This window comes from Conger conger, chromosome 7 (assembly GCF_963514075.1).
Source record: "Conger conger chromosome 7, fConCon1.1, whole genome shotgun sequence".
In the NCBI taxonomy this organism is placed as follows: domain Eukaryota; kingdom Metazoa; phylum Chordata; class Actinopteri; order Anguilliformes; family Congridae; genus Conger; species Conger conger.
In genome coordinates, this window is record NC_083766.1 from 62264622 (window position 1) to 62284145 (window position 19524).

The window sequence follows — 19524 nt, forward strand, 5'->3', positions numbered from 1 at the left end:
TGAGGACTGGGTGGTGGGTGTGGCTAAAGAGTCCTTCAGCAGGAAAGGGGTTGTGGCTCTGAGCTCAGCAGTGTGGGGTATAGAGCAGTACAGCAGTGGGGTATACACAGCCCTGACCTCCCCACGTACACTCCTCACTGTGCAGAGGAAACTCCAGAGGGTCAGAGTGCAGCTGGACTGGGACAGGGGGGAGGTGTCATTCTCTGACCCCAGTGACAACACTCCTCTCTACACTTTTAAACACTCCTTCACTGAGAGACTGTTTCCATTCTTTAGTACTCTGGGAACTGTGCAGATCTGTCCACTGAAGGTGTCTGTGAGTGTAAAATAGCACTGAGGGATTGTGGGTAAACATCATCTGAGCAGGTTTGATATAAATGTCAGAAACAAACAGCTCATCAAAAACAAAATATTGTTTATTATTTGAAATGTTATATAGTGTGTAAAATGTCTAATTTCTTTGATATAACCTCACAATGTTAATGCTGAGTAATTCCTGTGTTAAATGGTGGTATTGTAAGTACACTGGTGTGTGTGTGTGTGTGTGAGTGTGTGTGTGTGTGTGAGTGTAATGAGTTGAGTGTAATAAATACACCAGTGGAGTCACTCCAGACTGCTGCTCTTTTCCAACCTGTCTATTTTTACCCCTCTTCTGAGAGGACATCAGGCTTTACCACCGGGGAGAGAGGGAGGGAGAGAGAGAGGGAGAGGAAGAGGAAGAGGGAGAGAGAGAGGAAGAGGGAGGAAGAGGAAGAGGGGGAGGGAGGGGGAGAGAGAGGGAGAGAGAGAGGAAGAGGAAGACGGGCAGAGAGAGGAAGAGGGGGAGAGGGAGGAAGAGGAAGAGGGGGAGGGAGGGGGAGAGAGAGGGAGAGGGGGAGGGAGGGGGAGGGGAAGAGGGGGAGTGAGGGGGAGGGATGAAGAGGGGGAGAGAGGGAGAGAGAGAGGGGGAGGGAGAGAGGAAGAGGATGTCAGGGTTGGGAGGTAGTATCGGTCGTGACCAACAGGGGGCTTTATTATTTTCACCTGGTCCTCGTTAGTGCCAAGGGAGCCTTACCTCCAGAAGGTATTTAAAGCACGCGCTGACTATCGGTCGATGCTTTGGTGTACACTGTTCGCTCTGTCACCAAGCTGGTAAACACAGGGTAGACTCAGTGTTATATGAGTCAAGTATTGTGCTGGTTTTGGGTTTCGCTTTCATTTAAAATAAAATAAAAAGTAAAGAAGGTGTTCTGCTCGTTAGTGTGTGTACACTGCGAACGCCTTCCTGTAGGTTCTTTGTTTTTTATCTTTTGTTTTCAAGCTCGTGTGAGCCTGTGGGTGAGGGACGTTGTCCCTGGTATGTATTTTGGTTTGTGCGTTTTCCTGAGCTGCGACTCACGGTTCTTTATTTTGTTTACCTAGTCTTTTATACAAGGTTGTACTTTTATTTTGGGATCCCTGGTCTGGGGTTACAGGGCTCGCCTTTTAGCACTCATTTTGGTTGTGTTATTCGCCCTGGTTTTTAAGGGTTGCTTTATTTTCCTTCGCCGTTTTTTGGGGCTATTTTCTTTATTTGGTCGGAGCTGTCTCCGAATTGTTTTCCATTCACTCTACCTCCCGGGGTTTAGTGGCGGACACGTTCGCGTGCCCGCTTACAAGGGATTACCCTTAGTCGCTCCCGGCTCTCCGCCATTCCTCAACCTCACAGAGGGGGAGAGAGGGGGAGAGGGAGGGAGAGAGAGGAAGAGGAAGAGCACAGGTGTGAGATACAGGAGCTGCCATGAGACACCTGGAGGAGGATAACCAGGCCTTAAGGACAGAGCTCCACAGAGTAAAAGAGGAGCAGGCCTTAAGGACAGAGCTCCACAGAGTAAAAGAGGAGCAGGCCTTAAGGACAGAGCTCCTCAGAGTAAAAGAGGAGCAGGCCTTAAGGACAGAGCTCCACAGAGTAAAAGAGGAGCAGGCCTTAAGGACAGAGCTCCACAGAGTAAAAGAGGAGCAGGCCTTAGGGACAGAGCTCCACAGAGTAAAAGAGGAGCAGGCCTTAAGGACAGAGCTCCGCAGAGTAAAAGAGGAGCAGGCCAAGACTGACCAACACAGCCAGAGCCTGCAGAGAGACATGGAGAGACTCAAACACACTCTGCACAACATACAACTCCCACCCACACACACACACACACACACACACTCACACACTCTCTCTCACACACACACACACACTCCCCCTTCAAACACTCACTACCACTGACACTCCCAGTACCCCTTCAAAACCTGACACAAACCCCACTCCCCCTACCACTGACACACAGTCTACCCCTCCTTATGTAGACACACATACCAACACCGTCACTCCTAACACTCCCAGAACCAGCCGACCCACAGGACAGCATGAAGCTTTGCTGCCCAACAGCACAGACTGCCCTGGAACTACTGTCACAGCAAAGACTGGGAGAGGCCAAACACATCCTGATCCACACGGGGACCAACGACCTGAGCACACGCAGGATTGACGTAGCCAAGGCCCTGAAACAGGTGGCAGTTAAGGCCACACACCAGTAGGGACTGTCAGATAAAATTTAGTTTGACGTGTTCATAGAGATTACAGATAGGATTGTTGTGTTACACGTACCGGGCGTGGTACGCATAGACAATGATATTTTTAAATATCTGGAAAACAGTCACAAAAATGAAGAGTCAGTTAGACGTGACCTGTTTTCAGGAAGTCTCTCAAAGTTATCTTTATTTACCATTATCAAAATTCTTACAATTATCACAAGTATTCAAATTATCACAAGTATTAAAATTATCTAATTAATAGAGTTACTTGTACTGCTGTACAGATATAACCACTGTCTGTCTCCAGATATTCATATCTTGTTCATAGAACACTCAAAATAAAATGGTCACTATCAAAAACAATATCTTCCCCATACACTTTCCATATCTCTATTCACTAGACATTTATATCTTGTTTATAGAACACTCAAAATAAATGGTAATTCCTAAACATGTGTTTATATTCTGCATCAACAACCTCAATGCACTTTACATACTTCCCAGTATCCTAGGACATGCATCACAGTGATGAATAATTAACTTGCATATTATTCTATAGTTTAAACAATTGAACCGTTTCATTAAACTTGAAACTATTGAGCCAGCCAAAAATATAAAATTAAAAGGAATGGGATACGCGGAGCCATTTACAGGACAGGATACAAAGCTATCAGCACCGAGTGCTGAATCCCGTTGTCTCTACAACAACGGCACATAACGTTAATTGGAGAACAGAGTACGTTAATGTTAGCTAGAATAGCGGCAGTGCCAATCTGGGCTAACTTTACATAAGTAACTGAACTGATATCCAAACGAATATGAGCATATGCCCTTGGTAGCTAACATTAGTTAATTTCGCGCCAAACAGGAAAACAAGCAATGTTAACTTTCCCAATTTCACAGGAAACTAACGTAGGGCTAACGTTAACTTGGCTTAGTAACGGTAAAATTAATTCAAATAAGTTATATAGTTAGCTAGCGTTCGGAGCATTCATAATATTACTGGCTAACCTTAGGTAACTTCTCACATCTTAGTTAGCCTACGTTAGCTAATTTACACCAAACTAGACAAACTGGACATTCACCAATCTGGCAAACGAAAATCAAACTCTATACTGATTTTATAAAACTGAATTACACAATACATGGTGCTTGTGACCCTTTTGTAACCTGGAAAAAAAAAAGAGATTTATGACTCCTGTGCGATGTGGATTGATTGAGGGTGTGCCGTGTTTCGCTTACTAACCTCGCCGACGTTTCGCTTCGCAACATCGAACAGAATCAGAAGGGAAAGTAGTTTGTAATCCACTACATATCTAATTTAATCGTTTAAGAGGTGGCGTGTTTGGACCAATACGGAAATCCACGGTATTCCGTTTAAGCCAAATGGCGATATAAGGGTTGTATTGGTTTTAAATCATCGCAGGAATCGCAACGCATGACATGCCTCGAGATGTCTAATCCCAACGTCAACCAGACTCTCATCTCATTCGTTTATGCATATTAAAACAGAAGATTTATGATTATGTTTATTCCTGCCTTCCTGTTGTGTGAAGTAGGGGTATTACAGGTGGGTAAAACGGTCACAGGGATGGGATAATATGCGTGTTTCCTATCTCGCAGCATTCCTCTTCGCAAGCTTCAGTAGGCCTGAGATTTGTGGAAGTGGGGTAGGCCAATGCTGTTCCGCTGTGTTTTTGGCTGTCTTCTGGCAAATACCAGTAAGATGGGTAGCCAAAGACAGCGACGGACGTGAGACCCTCTTGAGAAAAAACACATCATTTCATTACCAAAAAACCGATCAGCGGTTTTTGTCTACGTCCACGTTTTTGTGCTTGTTCCCACGCTGCCGGCGCTAGGGCTAGCATATTAGCTCGGGCCTGAAGCTAATTCAGTTTGCCGAGGATGGATATGGCGGGTTCACACTCGCCCTGTGGATAATGTCGGAGATGATGGAGCGATACCCCCAGTCTGAGAGTGTAAACCTGGGAAGACAGAGGGCTTACTGCCGAAGTAGTAATCTTTTAAATCTCTTTGTTTAAACCCCAGTGCTTTTATGTGAATGTTGTGCCGTGTTATATTCATAATTGGCTACTTGTATAGCATTCCAGAAAATATATAGCTAACTAGTGATATGTAGCCTGTGGCTAGGTTATCCGCTGATAAGTGGCATTTATAAATTAGCGTAGCTAATTAGCTAACCAGTAACTATTTTTGTTGCGGTTAGGATGTGATTTGTGTTGTTTGTGTGCGCTGCTATTGCTGCTATATTGTTATGTAGTGTACTGTGTTAGGCCTGTAGTGTGATAAGTGGTTGTGATTGTGTGCGCAGGTTTTGCTGTTATACAGGGTGTTGTGTATAGTGTGTTGTGATCGTGTGTGATAGTGTTTCTGCCTTATATTGTGTTACAATGTGTTGTCATATGATAGCGTGTGCTGGTGTTTCTGTGTTATATTGTGTTATTTAGTGTATTGTGTTGGCTGTGAAGTGTGTTGTGCAGGGCTCTCAAGTTTCATGAAAAACATGTAAGAAAAAAATGTAATAGTTTGGGAGAGGTGATCTTTGTGAGCATTTGTGCGAGGGTGTGACTTTGAGTGTGTGACTGAGTGTGTATGTGCGTGCGTGACTGACTGTGTGTGTGTGTGTGTGTGTGTGTGCACCATTGCCACAGCCACTTTTACCTCCGCTCTCCTTGTCTGCAACAGAAAGGGATTAATTTAAGGACCAAGTCCTGTAATTTCATGCAGCCTTAAAGTGGAATTTCAGAGTAACTAGATTACCTTGATCAGAGATTTTTAAATTTTGCAGTCCGATTTGCCATCTCCTCTGCCCTCTCCTCCACTTTCTCCTCTGCCCTCTCCTCCACTCTCTCCCCTACAGTCTCCACTGTCACTCTCTCCTCTACAGTCTCCACTGTCACTCTCTCCCCTACAGTCTCCACTGTCACTCCCTCCTCTAGTCTCTACTGTCACTCTCTCCCCTACAGTCTCCACTGTCACTCTCTCCCCTACAGTCTCCTCTACAGTCTCTACTGTCACTCTCTCCTCTAGTCTCTACTGTGACTCTCTCCTCTACAGTCTCCACTGTCACTCTCTCCCCTACAGTCTCCTCTACAGTCTCCACTGTCACTCTCTCCTCTACAGTCTCCACTGTCACTCCCTCCCCTACAGTCTCCACTGTCACTCTCACCTCTACAGTCTCCACTGTCACTCTCTCCTCTAGTCTCTACTGTCACTCTCTCCTCTACAGTCTCCACTGTCACTCTCTCCTCTACACTCTCCTCTACAGTCTCCACTGTCACTCTCTCCTCTACAGTCTCCACTGTCACTCTCTCCTCTACACTCTCCTCTACAGTCTCCACTGTCACTCTCTCCCCTACAGTCTCCTCTAGTCTCCACTGTCACTCTCTCCTCTACAGTCTCCACTGTCACTCTCTCCTCTACAGTCTCCACTGTCACTCTCTCCCCTACAGTCTCCACTGTCACTCTCTCCTCTAGTCTCTACTGTCCCTCTCTCCTCTACAGTCTCCACTGTCACTCTCTCCTCTACAGTCTCCACTGTCACTCTCTCCCCTACAGTCTCCACTGTCACTCTCTCCTCTAGTCTCTACTGTCACTCTCTCCTCTACAGTCTCCACTGTCACTCTCTCCTCTACAGTCTCCACTGTCACTCTCTCCCCTACAGTCTCCACTGTCACTCTCTCCTCTACAGTCTCCACTGTCACTCTCTCCTCTACAGTCTCCACTGTCACTCTCTCCTCTACAGTCTCCACTGTCACTCTCTCCCCTACAGTCTCCACTGTCACTCTCTCCCCTACAGTCTCCACTGTCACTCTCTCCTCTACAGTCTCCACTGTCACTCTCTCCCCTACAGTCTCCACTGTCACTCTCTCTACAGTCTCCCTCGCTGTATTCTCCTGTCTCAGTCGCTGCCTCTGCTAGTGCGCCGCCTTAAAATATTGGGTCTACAACATCTACATCAACAAAAATCTACAACATGTGGAGATGGAGACAGAATGGCGTCTGCATCTTCTCTCCTGTCCTGGAGTGAAGAGACTGAGCACCAGTCCTTAATCTCACTGATGTTCATAATAAAATGCTGCTTTAAGAGTGATACTGTATTTAAGGAGAAGGACAGGAGCTACACAAACACTGACAGGCTTTGCTCCCTCTTACTTGGATTATACAATGTGTGACTTATGAAATATTACCCTTTAGTTCTGGTGCTTCTCTCACACATGTATCTGAGGCTATAATGTTGTTCTTGTGAAACCCAGTTTATATCATTAGGAGCCCATTGTGTCTGACGGTTTCCCTTTGTGCAGATCAGTGCTGACGTCTCATTCTCTGTCCCTTCAGCTCCTGTGACTCTGGACCCAAACACAGCACATCCTGAACTCTTACTGTCTGAGGATCTGACCAGATCATGATAATCCAGAGAGATTTGATGGGTGGTGGTGTGTGCTGGGCTCTGAGGGATTCAGCTCAGGGAGACACGTCTGGCATGTAGAAGTTGGGGGTGGGGGCTGGGAGGTGGGCGTGGTTAAACAGTCCTTCAACAGGAAAGGGGGTATGTATCCGAGCCCAGCAGAAGGAGTGTGGGGTATACAACAGCACAGCAGTGGGGTATACAGAGCCCTGACCTCCCCACCTACACTCCTCACTGTGCAGAGGGACCTCCAGAGGGTCAGAGTGTAGCTGGGGGGAGGTGTCATTCCCTGACCCCAGTGACAACATTCCTCGCTACACTTTTAAACACTCCTTCACTGAGAGACTGTTTCCATTCTTTCGTCCGGATACTCACAGGATGTAGATCTGTCCACTGAAGGTGTCTGTGAGTATAAAATAGCACCATGGGATCAGCTGAAATTACAGGGCTGTATTTAGTCACATCTGAGCAGGTTAATAAAAATACTTGCAGCTGAAACATAATCAAAATTCTCGATATTATTTGAAAAGTAAATGCAAACATTCCATAGTGTTTAATGAGATTTGGTTTAATTTCTTTGATACAACCTCACAAGGTTAATGTAGAGTCACCCCTGTGGTATATGGTGGTATTTAAGTACACTGGTGTGTGTGTGTGTGTGTGTGTGTGTGTGTGGGGGGGTGTGTGTGTGTGTGTGTGTGTGTGTGTGAGTGTGTGTGTGAGTGTGAGTGTGAGTGTGAGTGTGAGTGTGTGAGTGTGAGTGTGAGTGTGAGTGTGAGTGTGAGTGTGAGTGTGTGTCTGTGTGTGTGTGTGATGAGTTGAGTGCTGCTCTTTTCCTGACCTGTCACCAGTGTGTCTCCCAGGTGTGTGATGAGGTAAGTCTCTCTCCAGTGCAGTATGAACGCAGACAGAGACAAATACGCCCCTCATACGCTGGGTTTGGGTTCATTCCACACTCACTTCAGCTGATCTGAGATCAGTTGTGAATCACAGATATGCTAGTTTTGGGTCTATTTTAGTCTATTTAGACTTCAGATGTGATATGTGCTTAATAGCTACATGCACCAGAATAAACAAATCGTCGACGTTATTGAAAAACAGCAGGTTTACACGCTAATGTGTTAAATAGTTATTATTACACATGCGGTTTGGTGTCGGGGTGGGTCTTGTGTCAGCGGGTGAGGTGGGTTTGTGGAACTAATGTGCTGTGTGTGAGGGTTGCAGGTGGGAACGGTATTGCGTGACTCGGGGGTGGGTCTTGAACATCAGACCCGTGCAGGACCCTGTCCTTCTGAGTCCCTTTAGAATTCTGTCAAAGTACCTGCATCCAATTTATACAATCAATGCTACAAATGAGTCAGGAGTCAGGATGGCTGAGTGACCCTTACTGAACAGGGTCATAGGCCTCTGGTCATTGAGACCACACTGTGATAAACAACCTTATTACAATAGAAAAGGGGCTAGGGACTTGTTTGTGATTGTCATGACAGTGTGTGTTGGGCAAGCTATGGAAACGTACCTTGCTTTTAACTTGCGTGATTAGCCTCATCTCTGTAGAGTGTGTTTGCTCAGTACGCGCTTGTGTGTGTACCTGTACTGAACCACTGGGTGGCGCCATTTACTGTCCTGTCATTTCCATCCTGACGTCCAAGCAAGACCTGCCATTTCTAAACAAATTACGTCCAATTTATTTGTAGCGCACTTTTGACACAAAGACCCTTCACAGAGAAACAGAGGGGCAAAAATCAGGCCTGAACCCCCAAAAGACAATGGACTCACTCTTTGTTCAGGTTCGATCATGATGTAGATAAGTGCTTTAGTATCAAGATTTTTGTGTTAAAGCATTGTTACAAGACCATTGTAAATCCCTTCCTATCATTGAAAAATGCTCACTGACATGTTGACTCACCCTCTGCCTGTGTTTATAGTCCTTAAATTCGGGTTTCAAAATATGCAGTTTGTACCAAAACATTGTACAGCTGAACAGTAATTCAAGCTCATTGGTTGAAAATTGCCACAGCCAATGGCATTTCAACATCAGCGCATTTACAGAGAAGGGGGAGGGATTAAACAGTGTTGTGGTTTCAGCGTATTTGTTGCTGCAATTCCTCTCTTGACCGTTAGAAGTCCGAAATGACCTATTGTACCTTTATGCAGTACTTGCAAATGAAAGCTCACATTTAATGAAAGCTCTAATTTAAAACACCAGCACAGAACAAACCATTCAGGGGATTATCCTACAGTTACACCATGACTAATGTGGCATCCCAGAGTTTGGCTCAGTTTTCATTTAATTAAAAAATAAAATGAACGCAGATGAAAGTGTGTTATTATTGGGGGCCAAGCAGCAAAGCTTATTCATCATTATCATCATCATCATCATCATCATCATCAACATCATCATCATCTTATTCTTCTGGCTTGGGTGTCAATGGCAGCCCCTAGAACCATACGGTAAGATGTTTTTAAATTTGGCACACTGGTTGGGGGCAGTCCCATGATTCTTTTCACCAAGACTCATGTCTCCACCTCGTAGTAAAAGTTGGAGGTACATTTATGCATGTAAGTTGGGAGCCATATGGCCGATTTTGGTAAATGGCTGGCATTTATAAAGCACCTTTATCCAAAGCCCTGTACAATTGATGCTTCTCATTCACCCATTCATACACACACACTCACACCAACAGCGATTGGCTGCCATGCAAGGCATGAACCAGCTCATCAGAAGCATTTTGGGGTTAAGTGTCTTGCTCAGGGACACTTCGACAGACCAAGAGCAGAATCGAACCAGCAACCCTCCGACTGCCAGACGACCGCTCTTACCTCCTGAGCAGACCGTTTCTGCTCTGACTTCATGCATCATCACCATCATCACCCTCATCATCATCACCTTCATCACCGGCCCTCTCTCTAAAGGCCCTTCCACACCAAACAGGATTCGGATTGCGGTGCGGAAATGCGGAAAAAAAGTGAATGCGAAAACTTTTTGCGCCATGACTGTCAGTCGCAAGAGTGTCATTGGTAAAGATGTCAAGTGATGAAGATCTCAGTGATTGAAATGATATGTTAGTGAATAACAAAAAAAGAAAGTATTGGGTTCACCCGTTGTTGGAGCGGAGGTGACAGCAGGGTGAGTTTCATCAGCTCATCCAAGTTGATGACACTAACTACTGATGCTAACTACTGATGCCTGTATGTATGCCTGTATACTACAATTGCCAAAACATAGCTAGCTTGGTAGCCTCCTGGCTACTTCTGACCACCTCATTAGGCGATTGGCTAATATTCACCATGTTTACACGTTGTTAGGCAACCATTACCACTTTTCCGGAGTTGTCGAGCTATCCCAGCCCATATATCGTCCTTCAGCTCGGTGTCGATATAATCTTGCCGACTTTTGTCGTATTAAAGCCGGGTATTGGCTGACGAGGTTTATTAATTGCTCACCCATTTTTGCCAGGTTTTTTCCCCTCTGCTTTGCGTTGTATTATGTCATAGTAGAACACAATTAAATCTGTATCTGATTGGTCAGGCACATTTTTCCACATGCGAAATTTCGCATCAAAACGGACTGATATTTCCGTGCAGCGAATTTCGCCTTTTGGTGTGCACAGACTCATTAGAACAAAATCTGCGAAATTCCGTCCGGAAATTCGTGCGGAAAATCCGCCTTGGTGTGGGAGGGCCTTAACAGCGGCATAAATCCCCCCAGGACAGCGGCAGTTTGACCAGTGAGCAGGGGGTGCCCCCTCCCCGGAGGCATGCATGCAGCAGAGGTGCGGGTCAAAGGTTGAACGTTCCTTCAGCCAATCGCACAGCTGGTTAGATTAGGAGCCAATCGCACAGCTGGTTAGATTAGGAGCCAATCGCACAGCTGGTTAGATTAGGAGCCAATCACACAGCTGGTTAGATTAGGAGCCAATCGCACAGATGGTTAGATTAGGAGCCAATCGCACAGCTGGTTAGATTAGGAGCCAATTGCACAGCTGGTTAGATTAGGAGCCAATCGCACAGCTGGTTAGATTAGGAGCCAATTGCACAGCTGGTTAGATTAGGAGCCAATTGCACAGCTGGTTAGATTAGGAGCCAATCGCACAGCTGGTTAGATTAGGAGCCAGTCGCGCGGCTGGTTAGATGACCTGCTTGGGAGGGCGATGAGACCACTGTGCATAAGTGACCTTTAGACTTTCCTTTCCAGGCTCAATTGTAGTGACTCAATCCTAGGGCGGAAAGTCCCCCGACTGTGCTGTTCTGTTATATCGTCTGTGTGGAGTGCTGCTCTTTTCCTGACCCATCACCAGTGTGTCCCCCAGGTGCGTGATGAGGACAGAATCTCAGCAACCAGGCGCAGACTCAGAACTGGCAGTAATAACTAACAAACTATATTTCTGTATCGATGGATGCGTGTGTGTAAATATGGTTATATGCGTGCACCAATACGTAACACTTGGTAAAGATCCTGCTCTTCTGGAGAGTGGTGAAGGCTGAGGCCATGAGGGACAGAGGACAGCGTTTTCTCCCCGTAATGTTCTTCATTCCCTGGAAGCAGTTTAACTCCTGAGACATCACTGTTATCAAAGCTGCCTGTGGATATCTGTCCAGCTTTCCATTTTTGTTCGAGTCCTCAAGCGTCCGGTGACTGCTGAGTGTTTCAGGGTTAGTTCCACTTGCAGTTGAAGGTCATTTGGCCCACAAACACTGATTATGGTAAATATATATAAAATAAAAGCACATTAATAATGGTGCCAAATTGAACCCAGGATTGGTTGTTTTAAGGCGCAATCTCAAACGTGAGTGATGACCTCAACCCGCATGATCTGACGGTAGCTGGAGTTTACAGTATAGCCAGTTTAATAGAGTATGGGATCCCTGGGCATCGGCAGAAGCCCCCGGTGTTTTAAAAATCCAAACTGCTTTGCTACCGGCCTGTTAAATGTAGCAATCTCTATTTCTCTCTCACCCCCTGCAGGAAGTGATGTCTCTGATAAAAAAGGTGTGTCTAAAAGGAAGAACAAAGTCTAGTTTCAGCTGCTTGATATGATATCGGATGATATGATTTCATTGTACATTTTTCAGAAGTTAAAGAGTTTTTAAAGATATTGTCTGAGGATTAAAAAGTAGACGGGTGAGCAGAGATTTGGGATTCATTTAACGACATTTCATTTTTAATAGCAGTGAAGGAAAGTGACAGTAAACTACAGATTTAGCAGAAGCCATTACTGAGCTCAGAACAGACGGAGACAGAATGGCATCTGGATCTTCTCTCCTGGAAGAGGAGCTCTCCTGTCCTGTGTGCTCTGAAATCTTCAGGGATCCTGTTCTCCTGAGTTGCAGTCACAGCTTCTGTAAGGCCTGTCTGCAGCAATACTGGGATGAGAAGGGATCTCGGGAGTGCCCAGTTTGCAGGAGAAGATCTTCTAAGGCTCAACCTGCCTGTAACCTGTCTCTGAGGAATACCTGTGAGGCGTTCTTAAAGGAGAGAAGTCAGAGAGCTAAAGCAGGATCTGAAGTGCTCTGCAGTCTGCACAGTGAGAAACTCAAACTCTTCTGTTTGGAGGATCAAACACCCATCTGCCTTGTCTGTCAAACTTCAGAAAAACATGAAAGCCACAAACTGCGACCAGTTCAGGAGGCTGCAGGAACGTGTAAGGTAACTTGAAATGTTCATTTATTTTATTCAATTTATATTTCCAGAATTTAATCTGAAGATTATTGGTGATTAGATTTGTTCCGATGTTTACAAAGTTGGGTTTTTTAGTGCGTCTTCTACTGAGACCTGGGAGAATGCTCTCTGTATGACGGAAGACATGAAAAAATGTGTCAGAAATACAGTCATGTCTTGATTCTTCATTTAAAAAAATGATTGAGAATTTCTAATTTAGTAGTTACATTATTTCCAAAAGGTTATGACCTTCAAAAGGAGCCATTTTAGTTCTCAGGCCTGACTGCAGTTTGAGCTCCTAACTACGTGTCACATGACTGACAGAGAGAGACGAGGGGAGGGGCAAGAGTGTGGAGATATTCTCAGAGCTTGTCGTGTCTAGGAAACGACAGAGTCCAAATCTTCAATTTGTCGAAAAACATCTTCGCGAGGGAAAAGACGACACCAGGCAGCAAGATCTTCAGGAAAATCAGACTTTATTAACACACGTGCATAAAGCCGGATCAGCTCTCCAGAACTGAACCCCGACTGGCATTTGTACACCCATTTTATACACAGTTACTCCACCTACAACTCCTCCTCAAACCTCATTCTGGCAAATCACCCACACTTTTCTTATCGTAACTCCTCCCAACGCTCCTCCCACAACGTCATTGTGGCAAATTGCCAACGGTCCTTATGCTCTGCCAACTCTGTACAAAGTTCAGGGCATTCTGCCAACTACGTGTCCTCACTTCACCCCGCACCTGCTCTTGGCAAACTACCAGACCTCATAAAGTTCTGGATGCCCTCCCTCTAACACGTCATCCATACACGTCACTCTGTATCTTTCGCTTTTATAAGACAAACTAAGCAGCAGTAATCATTGAAAATATACAGACAAACTAAACATTTAATTAATATTCACTTCTAATATACTTTTCTAATATACAGACATACTAAACATTTGATTAATTATTCTCTTCTAAGGGAATAAATGTACGTACCATTCTTTGCTCTCATTTCAACAGTTTTCACTGTGGTTTCTTGCGTTTTCATAAGCTCAGCTATAGTTAATGTTCAAGGTCAAATAGATACACTTCTGGCATAAAACATTGAGAGTCCCGGAGAAATCAGCTGTACAGTCATATCTTGCTCTGCCCGTGTCCTTGACAGTTTGGTCTACACAGTTCAAGACGGGCCCCCCCCCCTGCCAGCTGGCTGGGCTCACTGTGTAATCCTAGCACAATTTAGCAGTTAATCAGTTTGAAACTATACAGGGTACATATCATACTTTAATACAGATATATTGATAAACTTTTAGCACACGTCGTCGAGAGTTTTGGAGGAACCAGCCTGCTCACTCAGGCGGAGTCTGATTTTGACTTGTGATTGGTTATCATGCTTTTAGGACGGAGATCTTTCGTTCTGTGAATTTTCCCCTACAAGCTGTGTTAGGGAGCAGTGCCCAGCATGGGACAGTAGTGGTCAAAGTTCATGCCTCAGGTTATTGTGCTGTATCCTTAGTATCTAGTGACTTGGGACATTTTCACTTTTGTGAATTTCACAAAAAAATAGAGTGTGTAAGTTTTCGAACTATCTGCAGTCTCACCTGTCATACCTGGCATGTCCTGTCATAGAGGCAGGGCACTGATATGTGTCTCAGTGAGCACATTGTTTTTACACAAGCTGTGACCTGAGTCTCCATTCTGGCTCCCCTCTGTCTGGGCAGGGGCTCTTGTGCTGTCTGTGTAGGTATTGAAGTTTACTGTGGGTCTGTTTCCTCAGTAAAATGTGGACTCTGTCATTTCTTTCCAGGAGAAACTCAGGACTGCACTAGCTCCACTGCAGGAGAAGCTAAAAGCCTTTAATGCAGTGAAACAAATCTGTGATCAAACAGCAGAGCACATCAAGGTACTGTACTGAGGTCTTTAAATCACAGTGTTGAAAATGCAGCACTGGATTGTGCTGAAAAGATGGTGAACAATGTTTATTCCAGAGCCAGGCCCAGCACACAGAGAGACAGATAAAGATGGAGTTTGAGAAACTTCAGCAGTTCCTAAAGGATGAAGAGGCAGCCAGGATCACTGCACTGAGGGAGGAAGAGGAGCAGAAGAGTCAGATGATGAAGAAGAAGATTGAGAAGATGACAGAAGAGATATCATCCCTTTCAGAACAAATCAGAGCCTTAGAACAGGAGCTGGGAGCTGAAGACCTATCATTCCTGCAGGTAAGACCTGTTCACTCTGTGTCTGTAGGACTTGTGGCGGGCTGCTGGTTGAGAGAGAGAGAGATAGTAAAATTGGTGCAAAACAGTGCTTTATTTTGCTCACACGTGCCTTCAGGGCACTGCCAAGCTATTTAGCTCAGCCAGGGGTTTTTTCTTGTCCCACAGTTCAAAAATCAAAAAGGAAAAAATCAAAAACTCAAAACGAAAAAAAGACCGGAAAAAAAAGTAATCGGCCACAAAATTAGGGACGCGGGAATTCGGTGCGTCTTTCCTCCGTCCGTGGGATTGGGGCGGGTCCTGCGGCTTTCCGGCTGCCTAGTCGTCCGTCCGGGAGGCGTCGTGCTGGGTGCAGAGAGGGAGAGATTAGCGGGGTTAGGGGGGGTGATTTCCTCACGTGCGTCTTTGCTGTTGAAGGTTTCGTTTGCGGACTTTCGTTCAGTGCCCCTGGGCTCTCGCGGTTCGTCCAGGCTCTTGGCGTTTCTCCTGTTGCTGGTTTAGCTCGGGCTTCCCTAGTACGGTTTTTACTCACTCCGGCTCCAGGTAACCCTCCTCCGTGCTGAGCCCCGCTTGGCGTTTCTTTTCTCCTTTTAAACGCTGCCGCGCCCTTCCGCGAACTCGGCGCAGCTGTGCCTGTGTAATTAGAGGAGGTTAGTAATTTCCCGTCCCATTCCTCACGCGTCTCGTCTCGGGGCCGCTGTCCTCGGTGCTGACCCTCCTCCCGGCCTCTCTCCATGGTGCCGCTCTTAGACACGTCAGGGGAAAATATTCGCCGTTAATTATTTTCCCCAGCGCTTGGCGCCGGCGCACTGGCTGTTCGACCCCAGTGGTGTACCGATCGCAGGTCGGGCCACCACAACATGTATAACCATGTTAAAGCAGCTCATCACACACACTCTGTACACATGTATAACCATGTGAAAGCAGCTCATCACACACACTCTGTACACATGTATAACCATGTTAAAGCAGCTCATCACACACACTCTGTACACATGTATAACCATGTTAAAGCAGCTCATCGCCCACACTCTGTACACATGTATAACCATGTTAAAGCAGCTCATCACACACACTCTGTACACATGGATAACCATGTTAAAGCAGCTCATCACACACACTCTGTACACATGTATAACCATGTTAAAGCAGCTCATCACACACACTCTGTACACATGTATAACCATGTTAAAGCAGCTCATCACACACACTCTGTACGCATGTATAACCATGTTAAAGCAGCTCATCACACACACTCTGTACACATGTATAACCATGTTAAAGCAGCTCATCACACACACTCTGTACACATGTATAACCATGTTAAAGCAGCTCATCACACACACTCTGTACACATGTATAACCATGTTGAAGCAGCTCATCACACACACTCTGTACACATGTATAACCATGTTAAAGCAGCTCATCACACACACTCTGTACACATGTATAACCATGTTAAAGCAGCTCATCACACACACTCTGTACACATGTATAACCATGTTAAAGCAGCTCATCACATACACTCTGTACACATGTATAACCATGTTAAAGCAGCTCATTTATTGTTCTATGTCATTGTCGGGGAAGCGAGGATTAAGTATAATGAGGTTCCAACAAACAATATCCTTGTTAAGATGTTCAGCACTCTGAATACTGAATACAAGTGGTATTGTGTGCTAAAACCCCTCACATATAATGTATATTTTATGTGATTTAAATTCATTATTATTAAGAATGACAAATATCAATGGAAAGGAAGGAATTGTTAAATATGGGCAGTCACAATCTCCTTGTATCAGTGTGGCTCTGATGTCAGAGGACATCGGCATTCTTACAAGCAAATGTTGTTATTGATAATATTTCCCCATCCAATCACCCTGTTCCTCTGAAGGCCTGAATCTGAACACAACATATCTTACATCATATCTAAAGGATGTTCAGTATTCTACAATCAGATATGTGGTTTCTAACACAGTATTAATGGACTGAGTATGGACGACAGTGAGAATAATTCACTCTCCTTATTTCAGAGCTACAAGGACACACAAATCAGGTAAACAAACTCCATCCTCTCTCATCAGGTCCTGTGAGTGTGTGTCTCTCAGTGGGGCTGTGAGTGTGTGTCTCTCAGAGGGGCTGTGAGTGTGTGTCCCTCAGTGGGGCTGTGAGTGTGTGTCTCTCAGTGGGGCTGTGAGTGTGTGTCTCTCAGTGGGGCTGTGAATGTGTGTCTCTCAGTGGGGCTGTGTGGCAGAACGCTGGGAGGGATGGAGCCATTTTCTTACAGAATGAAGATCTGATGTTGTTGCTGATAATCTTCTATGGTAATGAAGCCACGCCCACAGCACAAGTGACTCCTGAATATTATTGCAGAGCCCAGTGCACACTGGGAGATCCAGAGAAGGTATCAGGAGCGCTGGTTGATGTGGCCAAGCACCTGGGCAATCTGAAGTACAGAGTGTGGGAGAAGATGCTGGGGACTGTTCAATACAGTGAGTACTGGGGCCAGGGAGCTCCACATTGTCACTGTACAGGGGGAATCTTCAGCATCCTTTCCACAAGCTGATGAAGCCAATCAGAGTCATATTGGTCCTGTCTGTGTAAGAGCCCTGGAGTGAAGAGACTGAGCACCAGTCCTTAATCTCACTGATGCTCATTATAAAATGCTGCTTTAAGAGTGATACTGTATTTAAGGGGAAGGACAGGAGCTACACAAACACTGACAAGGTTTGGCTCCCTCTTACAGGGATTATACAATGTGTGATTTATGAAACATTATCCATTAGTTCTGGTGCTTCTCTCACACATGTATCTGAGGCTATAATGTTGTTCTTGTTCAGCCCATTGTGTCTGACGGCTTCCCTTTGTGCAGATCAGTGCTGACGTCTCATTCTCTGTCCCTTCAGCTCCTGTGACTCTGGACCCAAACACAGTCCATCCCAAACTCTCACTGTCTGAGGATCTGACCAGTATGAGATACAGTGGTGAGAGACAGCAGGTTCCTAATAATCCAGAGAGATTTGATGGGTGGTTGTGTGTGCTGGGCTCTGAGGGATTCAGCTCAGGGAGACACTGCTGGGATGTAGAAGTGGGGGGTGATGAGTGGTGGGTGGTGGGTGTGGTTAAAGAGTCCTTCAGCAGGAAAGGGCATGTGGATCCGAGCCCAGCAGGAGGAGTGTGGGGTATAGAGCGGTACAGCAGTGGGATATATGCAGCCACTACCTCCCCACTCACAGACCTCACTGTGCTGAGGGACCTCCAGAGGATCAGAGTGCAGCTGGACTGGGACAGGGGGGAGGTGTCATTCTCTGACCCCAGTGACAACACTCCTCTCTACACTTTTAAACACTCCTTCACTGAGAGACTGTTTCCATTCTTTGGTACTCTGGGGACCGTGCGGATTGGTCCACTGAAGGTGTCTGTCAGTGTAAAATAGCACTGAGGGATTGTGGGTAAACATCAGCTGAAATAACAGGACTGTATTTAGTCACATCTGAACAGGTTTGATATAAATGTCAGAAACAAACTTCAAAAACAAAATATTGTTTATTATTTGAAATGTTGCTGAAAACACAGGGCGGCTTGTAGCGTAGTGGTTAAGGTCAATGACTGGGACACACAAGGTCGGTGGTTCTAATCCCAGTGTAGCCACAATAAGATCTGCACAGCTGTTGGGCCCTTGAACAAGGCCCTTAACCCCGCATTGTTCCAGGGGAGGATTGTTTCCTGCTTTGTCTAATCAACTGTATGTCGCTCTGGATAAGAGCATCTGCCAAATGCCAATAATGTAATGTAATGTAATGAAAACATACTATAGTGTGTAAAATGTATCATTTCTTTGATTATAACCTCACAATGTTAATGCTGAGTAGCTCCTGTGTTAAATGATGTGTGTAATGAGTTGAGTGTAGTAAATACACCAGTGGAATCACTCTGGTGTGCTTCTCTTTTCCTGACCCGTCACCAGTGTGTCTCCCAGGTGTGTGATGAGGTAAGTCTCTCTCTCCAGTGCAGTATGAACGCAGACAGAGACAAATACGCCCCTCATACGCTGGGTTTGGGTTCATTCCACACTCACTTCAGCTGATCTGAGATCAGTTGTGAAACACAGATATCCTAGCTTTGGCTCTATTTTAATGTTGACTTCAAATATGTGCTTAATAGCTACAAGCACCAGAATAAATGAATTGTCGACATTATTGAAAAAACACTGAAAACAGACCCTGTGGTTAAATAAATGTAGGTTCACAGAAACCCTTGCCCTGTCCTCCTGAGTCCCTTTAAAATTCTATCAAAGTACTTGCATCCAATTTATACAATCAATGCTACAAATGAGTCAGCAGTCAGGATGGCTGAGTGACCCTTACTGAACAGGGTCATAGGCCTCCTTGGTCATTAAGACCACACTGTGATAAAAAACCTCATTACAATAGAAAATGGGTTATAGCCTTCTTTGTGATTGTCATGACAGTGTGTGTTAGGCAAGCTATGGAAACTTAATTGGCTTTTCCAGTTTTTCTCGATGCTGAGACATGATTAATGAGACTTTCGCTTGCGTTAACATAGCTCAGTAATTATTGGTCCAAAATCATATGGCAGGGTGACATTGGCTCTGGAGGTAAGAGCAGTCATCTCATTGGCTCAGGCGGTAAGAGCAGTCATCTCATTGGCTCAGGCGGTAAGAGCAGTCGT

The 19524-nt window shown here is 45.4% G+C and overlaps 1 protein-coding gene across 1 annotated transcript; it reads left to right on the forward strand.

Moving 5' to 3' along the window:
- The first annotated feature begins 12131 nt into the window (after positions 1-12131).
- Positions 12132-18289, forward strand: LOC133133591 (E3 ubiquitin-protein ligase TRIM35-like). The gene is made up of 5 exons (XM_061249691.1): positions 12132-12614; positions 14424-14519; positions 14605-14835; positions 17213-17324; positions 17739-18289. The coding sequence occupies exons 1-5, from the start codon at positions 12210-12212 to the stop codon at positions 18266-18268; spliced, it is 1374 nt and encodes a 457-aa protein (XP_061105675.1). The 5' UTR covers positions 12132-12209; the 3' UTR covers positions 18269-18289.
- Positions 18290-19524: the final 1235 nt, after the last annotated feature.